General features: G+C 35.9%; 1 protein-coding gene across 1 annotated transcript in view; it reads right to left on the bottom strand.

Moving 5' to 3' along the window:
- Window positions 1-286: 286 nt before the first annotated feature.
- LOC145660523 (caspase-1-like) overlaps window positions 287-15,292 on the bottom strand; it is a 102,567-nt gene continuing 87,561 nt past the window's right edge. The window contains exons 6-7 of the mRNA XM_081725703.1: window positions 10,328-10,457; window positions 287-653 (exon numbers count right to left, since the gene is read on the bottom strand). Of these exons, the coding sequence (XP_081581829.1) occupies window positions 424-653; window positions 10,328-10,457 (360 nt within the window). The 3' untranslated portion in view covers window positions 287-423. The remainder of the gene's footprint in view (window positions 654-10,327; window positions 10,458-15,292) is intronic.

Raw genomic sequence — 15,292 nt, 5'->3', positions numbered from 1 at the left:
GAATTTCGGGAGATTTCAGGAGCCATATCTCGAGAACTGTAAGTCATAGAGAGATGATATTTTGCGAATTTTTGCGAAAAACTAAAGAAGGTGCGGATAAAAAGATTTACTTTTACATGTAGGAAAAATCACAGTTATCCTGCCGCTTCATCTCCTTATTCTTTTTAAGTTCGTTCTGGCAATGCTCTTGGAGCATTCTCAACTGGTTTTATTCTACAGACACATAAGATTTTGTTTTCATTTATGAAATCCTCAGTTGGTTATTCAACTAGTAAAAGGCAATCGCTACTATTTTTGTTTCACTTCCTTTTATTGTATTTGATTAATACACTTTCTTCTGGAAATTAATTGAGCATTACACACCATTTGTATTTATACAGTTGCATGTTCATTTCAGCACGTCAAGATGACTAGAGTGGACAATTATCGAAAATATAAATCTCGTGTCAGCTTTGAGAGCACCGAAGGCACTTGCTTTTGTTCGTTGTACATGGGCGACGTGGGGTGGGACGACTCAAAATCAAATGCTACTCGGCGATTTACACGTGTCATTATACTCAGCAAATCCTTATTAGCTGCATGTTTGTCCAGTTCTTCGCATAAGCTTCTGATGAACCAAGTCCCATGTTCTGTGTTTCGAAATGAGTAGTATCCTGTAAATAAACATAAAATAAATTTTAAATTCTATGAAAGTGACATCCAATGTTGTGCAATTCATTATCAAATAAATATGTTTATTATTACTACTACTACTACTACTACTACTACTACTAATAATAATAATAATAATAATAATAATAATAATAATAATAATAATAATAATAATAATAATAATAATAATAATAATAATAATAATAGTATTTCAAGGTTCGGTCTGAGATATAGAGCCTCAATAAGGAAATACAAATTACTTTTACTCTAGGACAGATCATGGGTCACACTAAATAAATATTCTTAAAATAAGTATAAATAAACTTATTAATCCATTATATCCATTGCAACTACTAATATTTAAGATAAAATTAGTAAAATAATACGTTAAAAGTGCAAAATTATGATAAGTTTGTTTTCACGCAGTTATGTCTCTATACAGGCAATTAAACATTTTACCATTCGGAAGGCTCTCGAATATATGTACGATGTTATCACATCGTAAAGAAATAAAACTTAAAAAATCTGATTTTAATACCAAACAAGTACATGTTACAAGTGCAAATGGAATTTTATTTTAGAAGGATAGGTTTATTAATATAAATAGAATATGAGGTACTATAATAACGCGTTAATATTTGTGTTTCGTATAGTCAAAAAGAGAGCGCCAAGGCATTTTGTGCGTGCGCATGACCCTGTGTTGAACTCTCCTTAGATGAGAGAATTTGTCGTGTGAAACTCAGCAAGGCAAGATAGTTGCGAATCTACTGAAAAACCGTTTTGTTTTAAGAGAAACCAGGAATGGTGCAATGGAAGCCAATGTTCATCTGCACAACATTTAGCTGACAATCGTCTTAACAGCATCAGTTTTCGTTTCATATGCAAGAAAAAAGTATTCTTTCATTTATGGATATTAATATTTTATTTAATGAGAATCCCATGGTACCATAATCTTGTTTCCGTTCAATACAGTTTGCCTCGATTTGGAACAATATTGTGTTCATCACAGAGCAGGAAAGTCAAATATCTAGTATTGTGATCGCATAACTGTTGCTCGTTAATGGAAAGTATAACTTTGCAAGCACATGTACAAAATGTTACTGAAGATTTACTCATTATTAGAAAGACAGATATTTGTAGACAAAATTAAATATTAAAATCAATAATCATAAAGGATAAAAAGAATTTGCAGTGAGAGTCTGTATATATTCTTAATTCTGCTTTCAAGCTTTTCTAATATGTGAAAAGAAAACGTAAGGAAATTTAAAAACAATACTGTACTGAAATACTGCATTTTGTGTAAGAAAACTGTCTTTATTTCTACTCAAAGACTTTCTGAATTCTTCTTGAACATACTCCGCTTAATAGAGTTTTATTATTATTATTATTATTATTATTATATGGAATTTTATACAAAAATTAGTGAGTCTATATTTTTAATTTTATTTGTTACATAAAGATGACAGATATTACTAGAAACAAAAGTTGGTCATTCTCTTAAAGAATTCTTTCTCCTTCGCACCTGCATGCCTGCAACCCAAAATATATTAGCTACTCGTATTCTGAATGTTGGGTAACAATTATCGTTACGTTATTTTTGCCCTTCGTAGACACTTCCCCATCGTAGTTTTCGTCGTTAATGACTTTTCACTCGTGGTTATTCCCCTAAAGTCATGACTCAGATAACTCCTTAACTATATCTGAATCGAGAACAAAAACAACAAAATCAAACAAAAAGATAACGCTCCAAGAAGTTTCTGTTTTAATTACTTTTCTTAATATTGAGCTAAGACAAAGGGATACACCATAATCGAAATAAATAGTAGGCCTATATATATTATTAAATAAAAACTAATCACATTATGTTTTAAATGGAGAACTATATATTTTACAAATTATGTTTGGGATGAGGAAAAATAACAATTTTCATTTGTGGTTTTGTATAGCATCCTTATCTGTTACGTTAATTTCCTCTAAAGATAAGCATAACTTGGGATTACACTCCTGGTTGTTATGTTAAAGGAAATGTACCGATAGTGTGAAGAAAGAATATATATATAATTTGCTTTTTACGTTTCTGTTCGTGTTTCCTTCTTCCATAGGTGCAGTTCTTTTATTGTGATTTTTAATAGTCTTTCAAAGAAAAAAATGAAATCTAAGTTTTACGTCCTGCGGTTACGCCGGTCAGGTTAAAGGAGACGGTGATGATGAGAAATGAAAGAAATGATGGAATGAAGGAAGTGAGAGGAAACGGGAAATCCCGAGAAAACCCACGCACACGGTGTTTGTCCAGCACGAAGTTCACTTGGCGCGAGCTGGGATCGAACCAAGGACCCCAAGCACCAGAGGTGAACGCTCTACAACTGAGGCACCGCGGTCCCTAGTCTTTCAAAGAATTTCATTTCAGATTTTATGATTATATTATTATTATTATTATTATTATTATTATTATTTGGTGCTGTGTATGCATACTAACTTGTAAGTAATTATATTGCTTTTCTATAAATTTTAATTCATGTGAAACTTGAGCACATTGTGAGCCAGTCTGATTCCTAAATTTCCTAAATTTGCCAATTTTCATAACTAACTGTGACCGAAATGAGTTATTTTGTGTCAAATCGTTCTAATGGAAAGTTACTGCAGTAGTTTGCCTTCAAACTATAACTCTGGGTTTCTATTAATAGTGCAACATCTAAATGCAGTAACGATTAGCATTCTGGGTTATAAAGTATAACTATTTCATTCACTTGGAGAAAAAGACAGGACGGCATTCTTCTTGCGGGGACAGGCTCCGAAATTCAAGAAAAGGAAATTGCCATGAAAGAGAACAGCAAGGGGGAGGGGGACGCGTCCCCCCCAAATATTTTGAGTACAAGATAAACGGATCAATGCTGAAAGTATTTAGATCTATATGGAAGTAGTAAAAACATAGGCAGAACAAATTAAAGTTGTGTTTGTTCTTAAACTTAGGTTAATATGATTAGAAAGTCCGCCTGACGTGTGCCACATTTTTTTCTTTTTTAAAGTTACGTTTCTTGGTTGGTCAAAGTAGTCTCAGCTGCAGTTTCACAAGTTTTTCATTGCTTAATCAGCAACAATTAGTTCCCATGACGAAGGGAGACTGGAGAAGGGAATTAAAGGTTGTATAGAAAGTTTATCTGCGAATTAAGAAGGGAAATCTACAAAGACAGGGAAATATACAATAGAAGCGAAGGTGATAAGAGGAATTTAAAAAGATAGCGAAATTTGAATATTATATATGAGAGTAAATTTTATGCGAATACTATAGAAGGGCAGCAAGGGACAACTACTATGAAACTAAAGATAGAAATGAGTGTTGAATAAGCGAATTGAGTTTGAGGAAGATGGAAAGAATACATTGAGGAGCCGGATGACAGCAAGAATAAACTGTTTACTTTAGGCATAAACGGAAAACGCAGTAATTGAGGATGGTTCATTGGACAAGTTCAAAAACATAACAGCGAAATGAAGAACAAAAAGATAGATAATATACCTATTGCACTAGCGGATCCAGAAGGATCGTTTGGGAGGGGCGGTTCGCTTTGTCGAAGATTAGCGTAGCTTCAAGGTGACCAGTATTTAATTTGCAAGAATGGGACTCATATGAATCCGGGGCTGGAAGGGGTTGGAAAAAAATGATTCCCAGATTCCACTTTGGGACCCGATTTTTTTTTTTTATATTATTATTGGGAGTATTTTTTCTGTAGATTTAAATTAAATACGTACTTCCGTTTCGGAGACGTGACGGTGTCATGATTCACTTCACACACAGTCACCGCAACATATGAGATGCACTGTCTGGCACAGTACTTGCACAAAAGAAAATACTGTATTGACGATATCATTCATTTTAACGAAAGAGTGTACAATTTGCTCTAATCATTTATATTTTGAGTAACTTGCGGGACAGCAGTTAGAAAAATTAATACAAAATTAATCTATCTCTATATTTGTGTGGGGTCCACGAAACATGGTATAATTATAGTTATGCTTACAACAACAATAAAATTACCTAGGTATATTATACTAGCCTTCGTTTAGGTGGGGCTCGCCCCAGATCCCCAATCTGCTCGACATACGGCCGTAGCAAATGTTCCTATGTGGTACCATGGCACAATATTTCGCGTTCTTCCTTCTGCCTTTCATATAGAATTGGATTGAGCTAAGACTGTGTCACGAAATTCAAACACCTCCTAAGGCATTTTAATGAACCAGCCCCACCTTTTTCCTTCTCTTCTACGTTAAGTGAAAAAAAAAAAGTTCAAATAAATGTTGAATTATTTTAAATGAAAAATCAAACTACCAACTTTCATGTTTCTAACCGCAAGGGATCCCGAGATATGGCATCTTATAATAATAATAATAATAATAATAATAATAATAATAATAATAATAATAATAATAATAATAATAATAATAAGAAGAAGAAGAAGAAGAAGAAGAAGAAAGAAGAAGAAGAAGAAAGAAGAAGAAGAATCCCACCCCTTTTCTTCCCTTCTAGGTAAAATATAAAAAATGCTGCTATACGTATTGAATTATTTTAAGTGGAAAGTCCATATACGAAATTTCATGTTTCTAACCTTCAAAGATTCTTAGATATTGATATTTTATTATAATATTTGCAATCGCCGCCACTTTTTGTTCCATCTCTTTTTTCTCTGTTTTACTATAATATAAAAAAAAAGTTGAAACGCGTGTCAAATTATTTTAAATGGAAATCCAAATGCCAAATTTCAAGTCTCTAGTCTTAGCGGATTCGAAGAGATGGCCATCTAATTAAAGTAATTTCCACCCCATTCTCCCTTCCTTTCTTCGAATTTCAAAAAAATCCTTCCTTAGTAATACCCTACGTAACAAATCTTATCTACTGTCCTAATCTCAAGTTTCTAGCTTAAGTGGTTTGGCCTGTACGAAGTTACTCACTGAGGATTTCGTCTTTTATGTATGAATTACAATAATAAGCTTGTGTTATTTCTCAAGAAAAGATGAAATGCCATTTGAAGCCATAATAAATCCCTGGTCCCTTCCTAATGTTTCCGTGTTGAACCCCAAAAGTCACGGCTCTCTTTGTTGATCTAGTAGCTAGCGAACGTACTTTTGATCTTTGATGCAAGAGGTTCTGTGGTTTGATTCCCGGTGAGTGAGCATCGAACGCACTACAGTGGTTCAGATCCATCTCGCTTTTGGCAAACGACGTAAATACATATTAATCAATCAACCAACTGAAAAGTCTCAGTTTCAGCGAGCTTTCCGGTAAGGGGCGCTGAAGATTCTATATTTCTCTTTATTCAAGGTAAAGGTACTTGAAGTTTCAGGACCCGAATTCCATTCCCATATCCTTTTTCTAGGACACAATTTTAAAATATAAGTTTTTAGTTCAAAGAGTGAGCCGTCTTACCCTCCTTCTTACAGCTGTTCGTCCAACGAATGAATCATATTCTCGCTCCTTTGGGCTTATAGTGACTGCCCCAAGGAACTAGGGAGAAAAGTATTCACAATTTAAATATGTCTCTATTAAGTACTGTTAAGTACCACACATTTTGATTAGACTCTGCTATGCTTGGCATACACATTGGATTGGTCAGGAAAAAGACCATGTTAGTATTTTCCAATGATAAATGCTGAAAGTTCAAAAAACTCTTTGGAGGGGGCGGTCGCCCCCTCCGCCCTCCCCGTGGATCCGCCAGTGACCTATTGAGTTTATTAAGAATACGTAAGAAGAATGAAAATCAAAAATTCGAAATTCGCAATCAAATCAAATATCATCCTAAGATTTCTTTTAGAGTGTTAAGATTTTGTTAACTAAAAAAAATCGAAATACATGAGGACTATAAAATTACACTGCTGGAAATGCGTTTAAGAACACTGAGCAAGAATTCACCGGTAGGAATATCAAGGTGAAGAAATTACCTAAGAACCATATTATATATAAACTTATTTTTTCGGCATGTAGTCTACCAGGGATAGAACAAAATTATGATGAATTGTGTTGCTAAAGGTAGAAAGAGCGGATGCCATTAGTAAAGTAGATTTCAGTTTACTCATAATTTTGACGTAACTTTAGTTGGGGTCACTAGCATTCTAGTCGTCCCCGTTCCCCCCAATTTTAACGTACCAGAGACGCCCATGGAGAACAGCCACGGAGCCATAAATATATATTCTCCTAAATACTGGTTAAAATATTTTTTTGATAATGTGTTGATTAAGAAAATGTCTCAAAATGTCATGAATAGGAAAATTTGTAATGAATAGGAAAAAATAAATGCCTAGAAGAAATGTATCTCACGTAACTTTCAGATCAAAAATATAAACATATCTATACGTATAATTATGTTTTCAACCTCAAAAGTTAGAAGTGGTTTTATTATACCACTCAAGTATCATTTTATGTACATTCAATAATGTGGAATTTATACTTTAAAAAAATCTAAATGAAGAAAAATGCAGAAGTGAGCATAATATAAACGTGCTTGAGAAATCTCAAGAAATATTTACTAGTTTCTTTTATAAATCTCTCTCTAACTTCCCATAGACATTCTTCCGCGGACCTTTGAATATACACTCTTTCTATCCCTTGTTTTTCTGAAAATTTCTTCAGTAACTGATAAATCACTATTTTTAATCATTGTAACTTCCTTGTTTATGAAAAAAGAAGAAAAGATTTTTGTGAAACTAATATATTTAGAGGAATAGCATTCGAGATTTTCTTGATATCGTTTCTTTTACTTTTTTGTGGTTTCAGTAGAAATGCCGCCTGTACTAAAAGCGGGCCGGAATAGTTGTTCGATATGAGGTTTAGGAATCTGCTGTCCGAGTGTAAAGCTAGTGGATTTGTGAACTAACACAATAGTCATTTCTGGGTGCGTAATAATCTAAACATATGTGTTGAAAAAGGACAGGGCGAAGGAATGGAGTGTTTTTGTCATCTGCAGTTGTTCATCATTCATGTAACTTAAAATGAATGGCGAAAGATGCTCTGAATTTGTGTGCGGCCCATAATTTCAAATTGGTACAAACTACAGTTTATTTTTATGTACAATGGTGCACCGCACATTACAATAATGAAGACCTAAAATGGCTGCGGGATAGGTTTGCAGTTCGTTAGATGGGGATACGTGATGCACATTAATAGCCAGTCCGCAGTCCAGATTTAACGCCTTGTGATTCTTTTTCTCCCTCTGAGGATTGGCTAAAGGCAGGGGCGGATCCAGGACCGACTTCTGGGGGGGGCGGTGGGTTGTCATACTGCTACTTTTAAGGGCTCCAAACTTCGGGATGGGTTTCATTTATATATATAAAATAGGAAAGTTTCCTCTTCTGGGGGGGGGGGCGATCGGGGCGATCGCCCCCCTGGATCCGCCCTTGGCTAAAGGAGAGGGCATATAAAGAAAAAACACGCAATTTGGATGAATGAAAGCAACAATAGCTGACGAATCAACAATGCTCCATTTTTTTTTTTTTTTTCAAGTGGCAGTGGCGAATGTACCTGGTGGTCTTAGGAAAAGTGTTAATAATGTTGGTGCTCATGTGAAGTTGTTACAAAATATTAAACAAAACCTCAAATACTCTCCTTTTTAATTATTGTTAAGGATCGATTCATTGCTTTTGGATCGCCTAGGAAAGAAAATCCCGTCTTGACTCCAAGCAAGGACTCCTAGTTCCATGTAAACTTCATTTCTACTAACCTCTCTGAAGTAATTTCTTTATCCTCGTTTTGTTTTATATTCTATAAGCCTTGCTAATGGAAAATAACATTTCAGTCTTTTAGTCTAGATATGAATACGCAACTTTTACATAACGAAAATTGTGGCAAACAGCAAAGTATCCTCAACACCTATTTTCCCAATCCATGCCCTCAGCTATTCTCTGCCTATGCACTATTTGACCAAATGATGGATTTTTCTGACATTGCTTGGTACGTAAATAGAAATTCCCGCTGAATAACATTAAAGAAGAAGCTATGGATTGTCAGAAGTATAAAAGCTCAGGTTTCCTGGAAAGTTGGATCAAGATGAAAGGAGAACCGAGTGTCAACACACAGTTTCTCTGAACTATCTTCGCCATATTAGTAGAAACGAGCTATCATGGTAACTGACGTCTCCACTTGGATTAAGGTATAAAGAAGAAGATAATTTTATCTATGTTTGACATTTTCTTTCACTATGTTAAAGCTAATCTTTTTTCTATTATCACTTCTGTTATTTTGCTCACCATGATAGCTATAATTCATCCTGCAGTAGGGGCTTATGTAGCCTACCTAATCTTAAGCTTTCTTTAAAAGCCATATCTCTTCTTACTTGTCTTCAATCTTTAAGGCTAGTGAAGATCTCTCTCATTATGCTAGTTTCATAAAAATCATTTCATAAATACAAGAATTACAATGATTAAAAAATAGGGAATGACCTGTCAAACATCTTATATATATTCGAATTGTATGTGTGTATATTTTCCACTTTAGTCGTCACAATTTGTGATATGAAAAAGTGACTGCTCCAGGAAGAATCTTCACGCTCTGGAGACCACTGCATTTCGAATCAATATACTTATAAATTACTATTACGTCTCAAACCGGCATTTTTATCCCTACCTCCTTACCCTGCTGACAGTATTCAAATAATTATCCGGTTGTAAGAATTTTAAAGCTTCTATGTAAGGTATAAATAAAACTATACCTAGGTAGATGATAGAGCAACGCCGACAGTCTAAATACTCTTCATTTATCGAGTGGCTACTCGGAACTGATGGTGTTAAAATTCAAATAATCTATTATTCCAACAATAGATTCTTTGAATATTCGAATAAAATAATATTCATTGTTCGAATAAGTGAATAATAACACAGCCACACAAAAAGTTCTGTGCAGCGAACCCCAGAGTATGGATTCCATGTATTTTATTTACACAGAATCCAAATTTAGAAACCCCAGGACGAACGATCGTGTCAATTTTGTTTTAAGGGCGAAAAACTTGTATCCTCCCTATCCAACAATCGCTACAGTTTTTCACCCATGAAACAAAATTGACACGATCGTTCGTCCTGGGGTTTCAAAATTTGGATTCTGTGTAAATAAAATACATGGAATCCATATTCTGGGGTCCGCTCCACAGAACTTTTTTGTGTGGCTGTGTTATTATTCACTTATTCGAATAATTGTTCGAATATTAAAAACGAACATTCGAATAATGGCAAATTATTCGAATAACGAATATTTGAATAATTTTAATCGTACTGCTCGGAACCACACCCATAGGATAGAGATTTAAATGACGAGCATACACTCGGATTCTCAACTTGAAGGGTTTATATCTTTTACTATGGGTAAAGACTTCCAAAGATATCGTCTGTGTTAATTATACCATGTGATCTATATCACTATCAAGTTCCATCAAATAAGTAAACAAGTTCTCTCTCACTTCTTTCCTTCTAACATATTTACCCACTGTATGTTCTTCCTACAATATCATTCCCTCATCACGGCATTAAAGTTACCCGTTACAATGTGTGTATGAGCACCTTTTCTATCCACTAATGATACAATGGTAAATGGTTTTAATTTCAATGTAAAAATAAAGATTCCTTAATTCAGAATATAAATAAACAACACGAACTTAAACTTTAGCTTATAACAAAGTAAATTATTGGAGTTGTTTATTACCCTCATCAGTGCTAAATGCCACCAGGAAATCAGCATGTGTTGGAATCTTATATGAATCAGCAGCAGAGTCAGTCTGTGTCCTACCACGCTGTAGTTGTATCCCAGGATCAAGCTTATCTCCACGACAAGCCTTAAAAGAATAATTCAGATACAGTTATTATGTAACAAGATGATAAAACGTATCTTCAACTGTTACTACTCTTCAAATTTCATGTATGTCCTGCAGTTGATAGTTGAGTTTATTTTAGTTTAGCGTCCCGTTCAGCAGCGAGGCTATATGAGACGTGGACCTACTGATTAACGTGGAATCCGAACCACTTAAACAGTAACTTTCCATATAGTGTTAGGCTTACTAAATAGGCCTAACTACACATTAACATTCTCATATATAAATTATATATCAATACTGCAAATAAATAATTAACAAAATATACCACTGGACACGTAATTTAATACCAAATATGATTTTCACTCAATATATCATCAATATAAACACATACATAAAATTTGGGCAATATAAACAAATACTTCGTATCTTCGTGCAAAAGTCATATCAACGAATATATCATGTACTGTCAATACAATTCTTTTTTCTTTTAATCAGTTTTCATATTGCCAATATTAACGCATTTAACACATCTTGCCAATCTCCCAACATCAACATCATGTTAGAATATTGACACAAATATGTTAGAATACAATTGAAAAAATATGTCGGTATAGCATTGATCCTTTTTTAATGGATTACATTATACAAAGATGGATTTTTTAAAGTATGGCGTTTCAAACCCCATGGGGAAATCGCGATCGAAAAGTGGAAGGGCCACAGCCGACGGTGGCGGGCCGCCGGTACGGATCATACACGACTATGTACAGAAAAATCATATTTTTGCCGGCTAGGATCAGAGGTGGCAGGTAGCCCCCGATCATGTTCCGACCCTTTGCCGACTGTATGTCGGCAGAGACGTCGCGGAAGGCGGTCAGAGATCCGACTTCCTACCGAAAAAACTAAGAGCCTCTGTGCCACTGTCGTTTTCTAGACTACCGTTTTGTCGACCATAAATCTACCGTCGGATGTTCTCTTTCCGACGTCTTTTTAAAACCAACGTCGTAGGTTTGCCGCGCCTTTGCCGACCCAAAATTGACCTGTGGGAAGTTGTTTCGACGTTGTTGTGCCGGGACGGCTACTTTCGTAGAATACTTTCCGCGAGTCGGAGAGTCGCGGGTAGCCCTATCGCTGCGGAGGCGGACATCGGCGACAATTCCCCATGGGAAATATTGCTGCGTTTCATTTCCAGCAAGTCCTACTACGAGGAGTTCAAAGAAAGTCTTAACGACTTACACGATGAGAGTAGTCGAGGGTGGACATTTGTGGCGAAAGGTAGTCTTGATAAATACGTGAATCATGTGGTTTCTGAAAGGGGTAGAATAGTTTCTGGGCTGCCTGATCTCGGAATCTAAGAGAACTTAGCATCTACCAGGAGAAACGGAAATACATCACCTAGTTCACACTTGGTGGGCGCTTCGATTGCCCTCGATACGGTTTCACGCTCGCTACTCCATAATAACTGAACACTAGAGTCTGACTTTTGGTATGGTAGATGTGCGATCTCCAATGAATAGATTTGGCCAATCCGCGTTTCGTCATCTCATGTGGTTCCCCTCTGCTGGTTTAAAAGAGGTGGAAAGAAACGTCGCTCGTAATAATAAAAGAAGGATTTGATAGCATATTCTTCTTGTACTAAAGTTTCAAAATCCATTTAAAATTCCAAGGAAACGCCACTTTTAAAAGGCCATCAGCTATAGTACAGATAAAGGTGTAACCCCTATTCGGAACAGGCCAATGAACCCCACAGCTGATGTGCAGATAAAGTTCCACTCATACTCGACTTCGGCATAGTCCATTGGGACATGTTTTCCAGAAATGCAAATGCTTTCAGGCAGGGTATTTTTGTGATTTTTTCAGAGACAAATTGACACACTCTGCATGATAAAGTGAAAACATGAAGGGTTTTCCTGTAATTTTTGCATGTACGCAAATAAACTACCATGAAACATGTTCCTGTATATTACTAAGTCCTATACAACATTCGTACGGAACTTTTCTGTAAGTCTGCACCAATGAGATAAACAAGAGATATGCGATCAGCACCATGATCCGCTGCCTTTACCCATAAGTTTCCCAGGTAGCCATTTTACAGACGCTAGGTGAAAGCCCTTGTCCGCATCGGATCCAAAGTAGAGTGAAAAAGAAATCTCGCTCCCTGTCTGTATTGAATTCGGGCCACTTAGTAGGTGGACGCCTTACTGACTACCCAACGGCGGTTCTATCAGTTAAAATATATACGATTTTCTTTGAAGAGGTGGATACTTACATGTACATAAACTCGTTTACGCCTGCAAGTTGATTGACGTTCAGGAACAAAGAATTCAAAGTAATTATTCATGTAGTGTTATGTAATAAGCCATCTCCGGAAGTGTCCGGGAGTACTTATTGTTAATATTACATTGATCACCGTTAAATTTGTTAATCGTTTTTGCTGGTCCAAGATTTTTATAACTATGTAGTATAAATCAATGCTGTGAAGTATAAATCAACAACTTCAAGACACATTGAGCCTTACGCAGGGTTGTTCTAACACGTGGTTAGTGCAATACTAAAGCTTTCGACTATGTTGCCTGCAGTAGTCAGGTCTTTAGTATGACGCTAATCATATCAAAACGACCCTGCATAAGGCCCATTATGCTAAATATTTACAAATTGCTATATTCACTGTCTATTTTATAATAAAGTCACAGCACTATGGCAGGCACGTAGCCAGGATTTCGTAAGGGGGGGGGGGGGGGGGGTTGGTGACATGAAATACTATGGTCATCACACCAGAGGCTCGATCATTCTAAACTATTTTACTGGAACATATATTGGTTTGTTTAGCCAGGATTTCGTAACAGGGGAGGGGGCGTGACATGAAATTCTGAAGGTCCAGGAGCTTGACCAATCTGAACCAGTGCTATTCAACCTTTTTTCTCGCGTACCCCTAGACTCAGTTCGCCATTCAATTGTGTATCCCTGAAGCTGATTAAAAGAAATTACTTCTGTATGTCAAAATTGACTTATTAACCTTAATACACGTGTTCTGTTGATTAAAAAGGGGGCAAACAGAGACCCAACAGAACAATCAGTGTGCCAATCAAAAGAATATTTCAGGGGGATAAAATCCACATCCGAAAAAATTAACATGGGAAATTTCAAAACATATGGGAGTCATCCAATTCTACTGAGGGCGATTTTCCCCTCATCCTCCCTGATAATTCGCACACTGAGGACAATGTTAAAAATTCAAAAACTAAAAAGTAACTTTGGAACTAAAGTGTTAAGGAGATCACTGAGCTTGTTTCCGGGATGCCAACTTGTTAATTTGTGGTCGAATCTTCGAGAGTGCGAGACTAAGAGCTGATTCTGGATTCAAGCAATTTCTGTGCTTCATTTTTATTGACGTTAATGCAGAGAAATCATTTTAAAAAATTCTCCAACTACGATAATTCAATAAGTATAGGAATTCCGTAAATTTTCTAGAAATTTCAAATTCCCTTGATTCTTCCAGGATATCTCGTTCAGCTCTCCACCATCTATTGTAAGTAATACAAATCTCCTCATAAGAAAGAGTAAGCAAAAGCTTTCTGTAGTTCATTTTTAACGCTGATCCTTCTTTTTTTCATTTCATTTTTTATCCTTAATTTTTTTCATTTCTGGTCTCGAAGGGGGGGGGGTCCGGACCCCCCGGACTCTCCCTTGGCTACGTGCCTGACTATGGCCCAGTTGACTGCTTCACTATAATTGTTTGGAATCTTTTTGTTGATATAATTGTAGAAGATGGCCCGTTCCAAACTGGACGAATTGGCCTGTTTCAAGTAATTCTGTTTCCACACTATTTCGTTAGATAAGAAGGAAGGCAGAAACGAAGAACATACAAAAAAATTATGTAAAATACCATAAAAATTGCAATACACTAAATTGTGTATAAAATTGAAATTGTGTTTTAAATTTAAATTGAAATAATTAAAGAGCATGACGCTCTATTGTGTAAAACATTCTACGCCACCTTGCCAAGCCTATTCACTGTTAAATACAAAGTATTGAGATTATACATTTACCATAGTCATAATATTTACAATTTTTTCTAACAAACAGCAACAATACTGCACATTAGAAAGAAATAAAGTTTTTTTTTCTTAAATTTCACCTACGAAGAAGTAATATCTCGATTAAAAGTCATAAACCAGCAGCGACAGATGAACGTCTTTTGACGTTGAGAGAATGAATAATTTAATTTAGATACCAGGCATTTCGAGTAGTAAAGGAGAATTCAACAAAGGCTTGTTTCCTGAAAATGCACTCTGAACGCTGAAAATAATCATCCGTTTATTTGGAAAAACTGTATTTTCTAAAGGAAAGAGAAAAGACTTCTACAAACTAAGATTATAGGCAAGAGAACTGCCTGACACAGAGCAATTTGATATTACTACTCGAACACCTCAAATGCAATTTTGCGTTTACTACTCAAAATACCTCATATGTACGTGTATATACACTGAGTACTCACTGAATTGCAACCACTCCTCCACACAAGAAAGTGTAGTCAGCAACTGAGCTGATTACATAACCACTCTGACTCGCAGTATTGCAAAGAAAGAACACTCGAGGTTGGTAGACAGAACACGGTTATAATTGGAAGTGTGGAGGATTCATCCCCATTTCAACAGTGCATGTTTATGGATACCCGAGCAAACAGGTATGTCAATTACCTAGTCAGTGATACTTGTCGGATGCACACTTTCCTGTGTAGTGAAGGTGTACAAGGAGTCGGAAGAAAATGGGGTAACGGACTCAACGGAACTACAGGGGCATACGAAAGTTAAAAACATAGGGCGAGCGCCGCGTCAAACAATCCGTGACAGGCAAAC

Source organism: Thermobia domestica, chromosome 1 (assembly GCF_964235325.1).
Source record: "Thermobia domestica chromosome 1, izTheDome1.hap1.1, whole genome shotgun sequence".
NCBI lineage: Eukaryota > Metazoa > Arthropoda > Insecta > Zygentoma > Lepismatidae > Thermobia > Thermobia domestica.
Note: the sequence above shows the minus strand (reverse complement) of the source record. Positions and strands in the feature narration are given on the sequence as shown.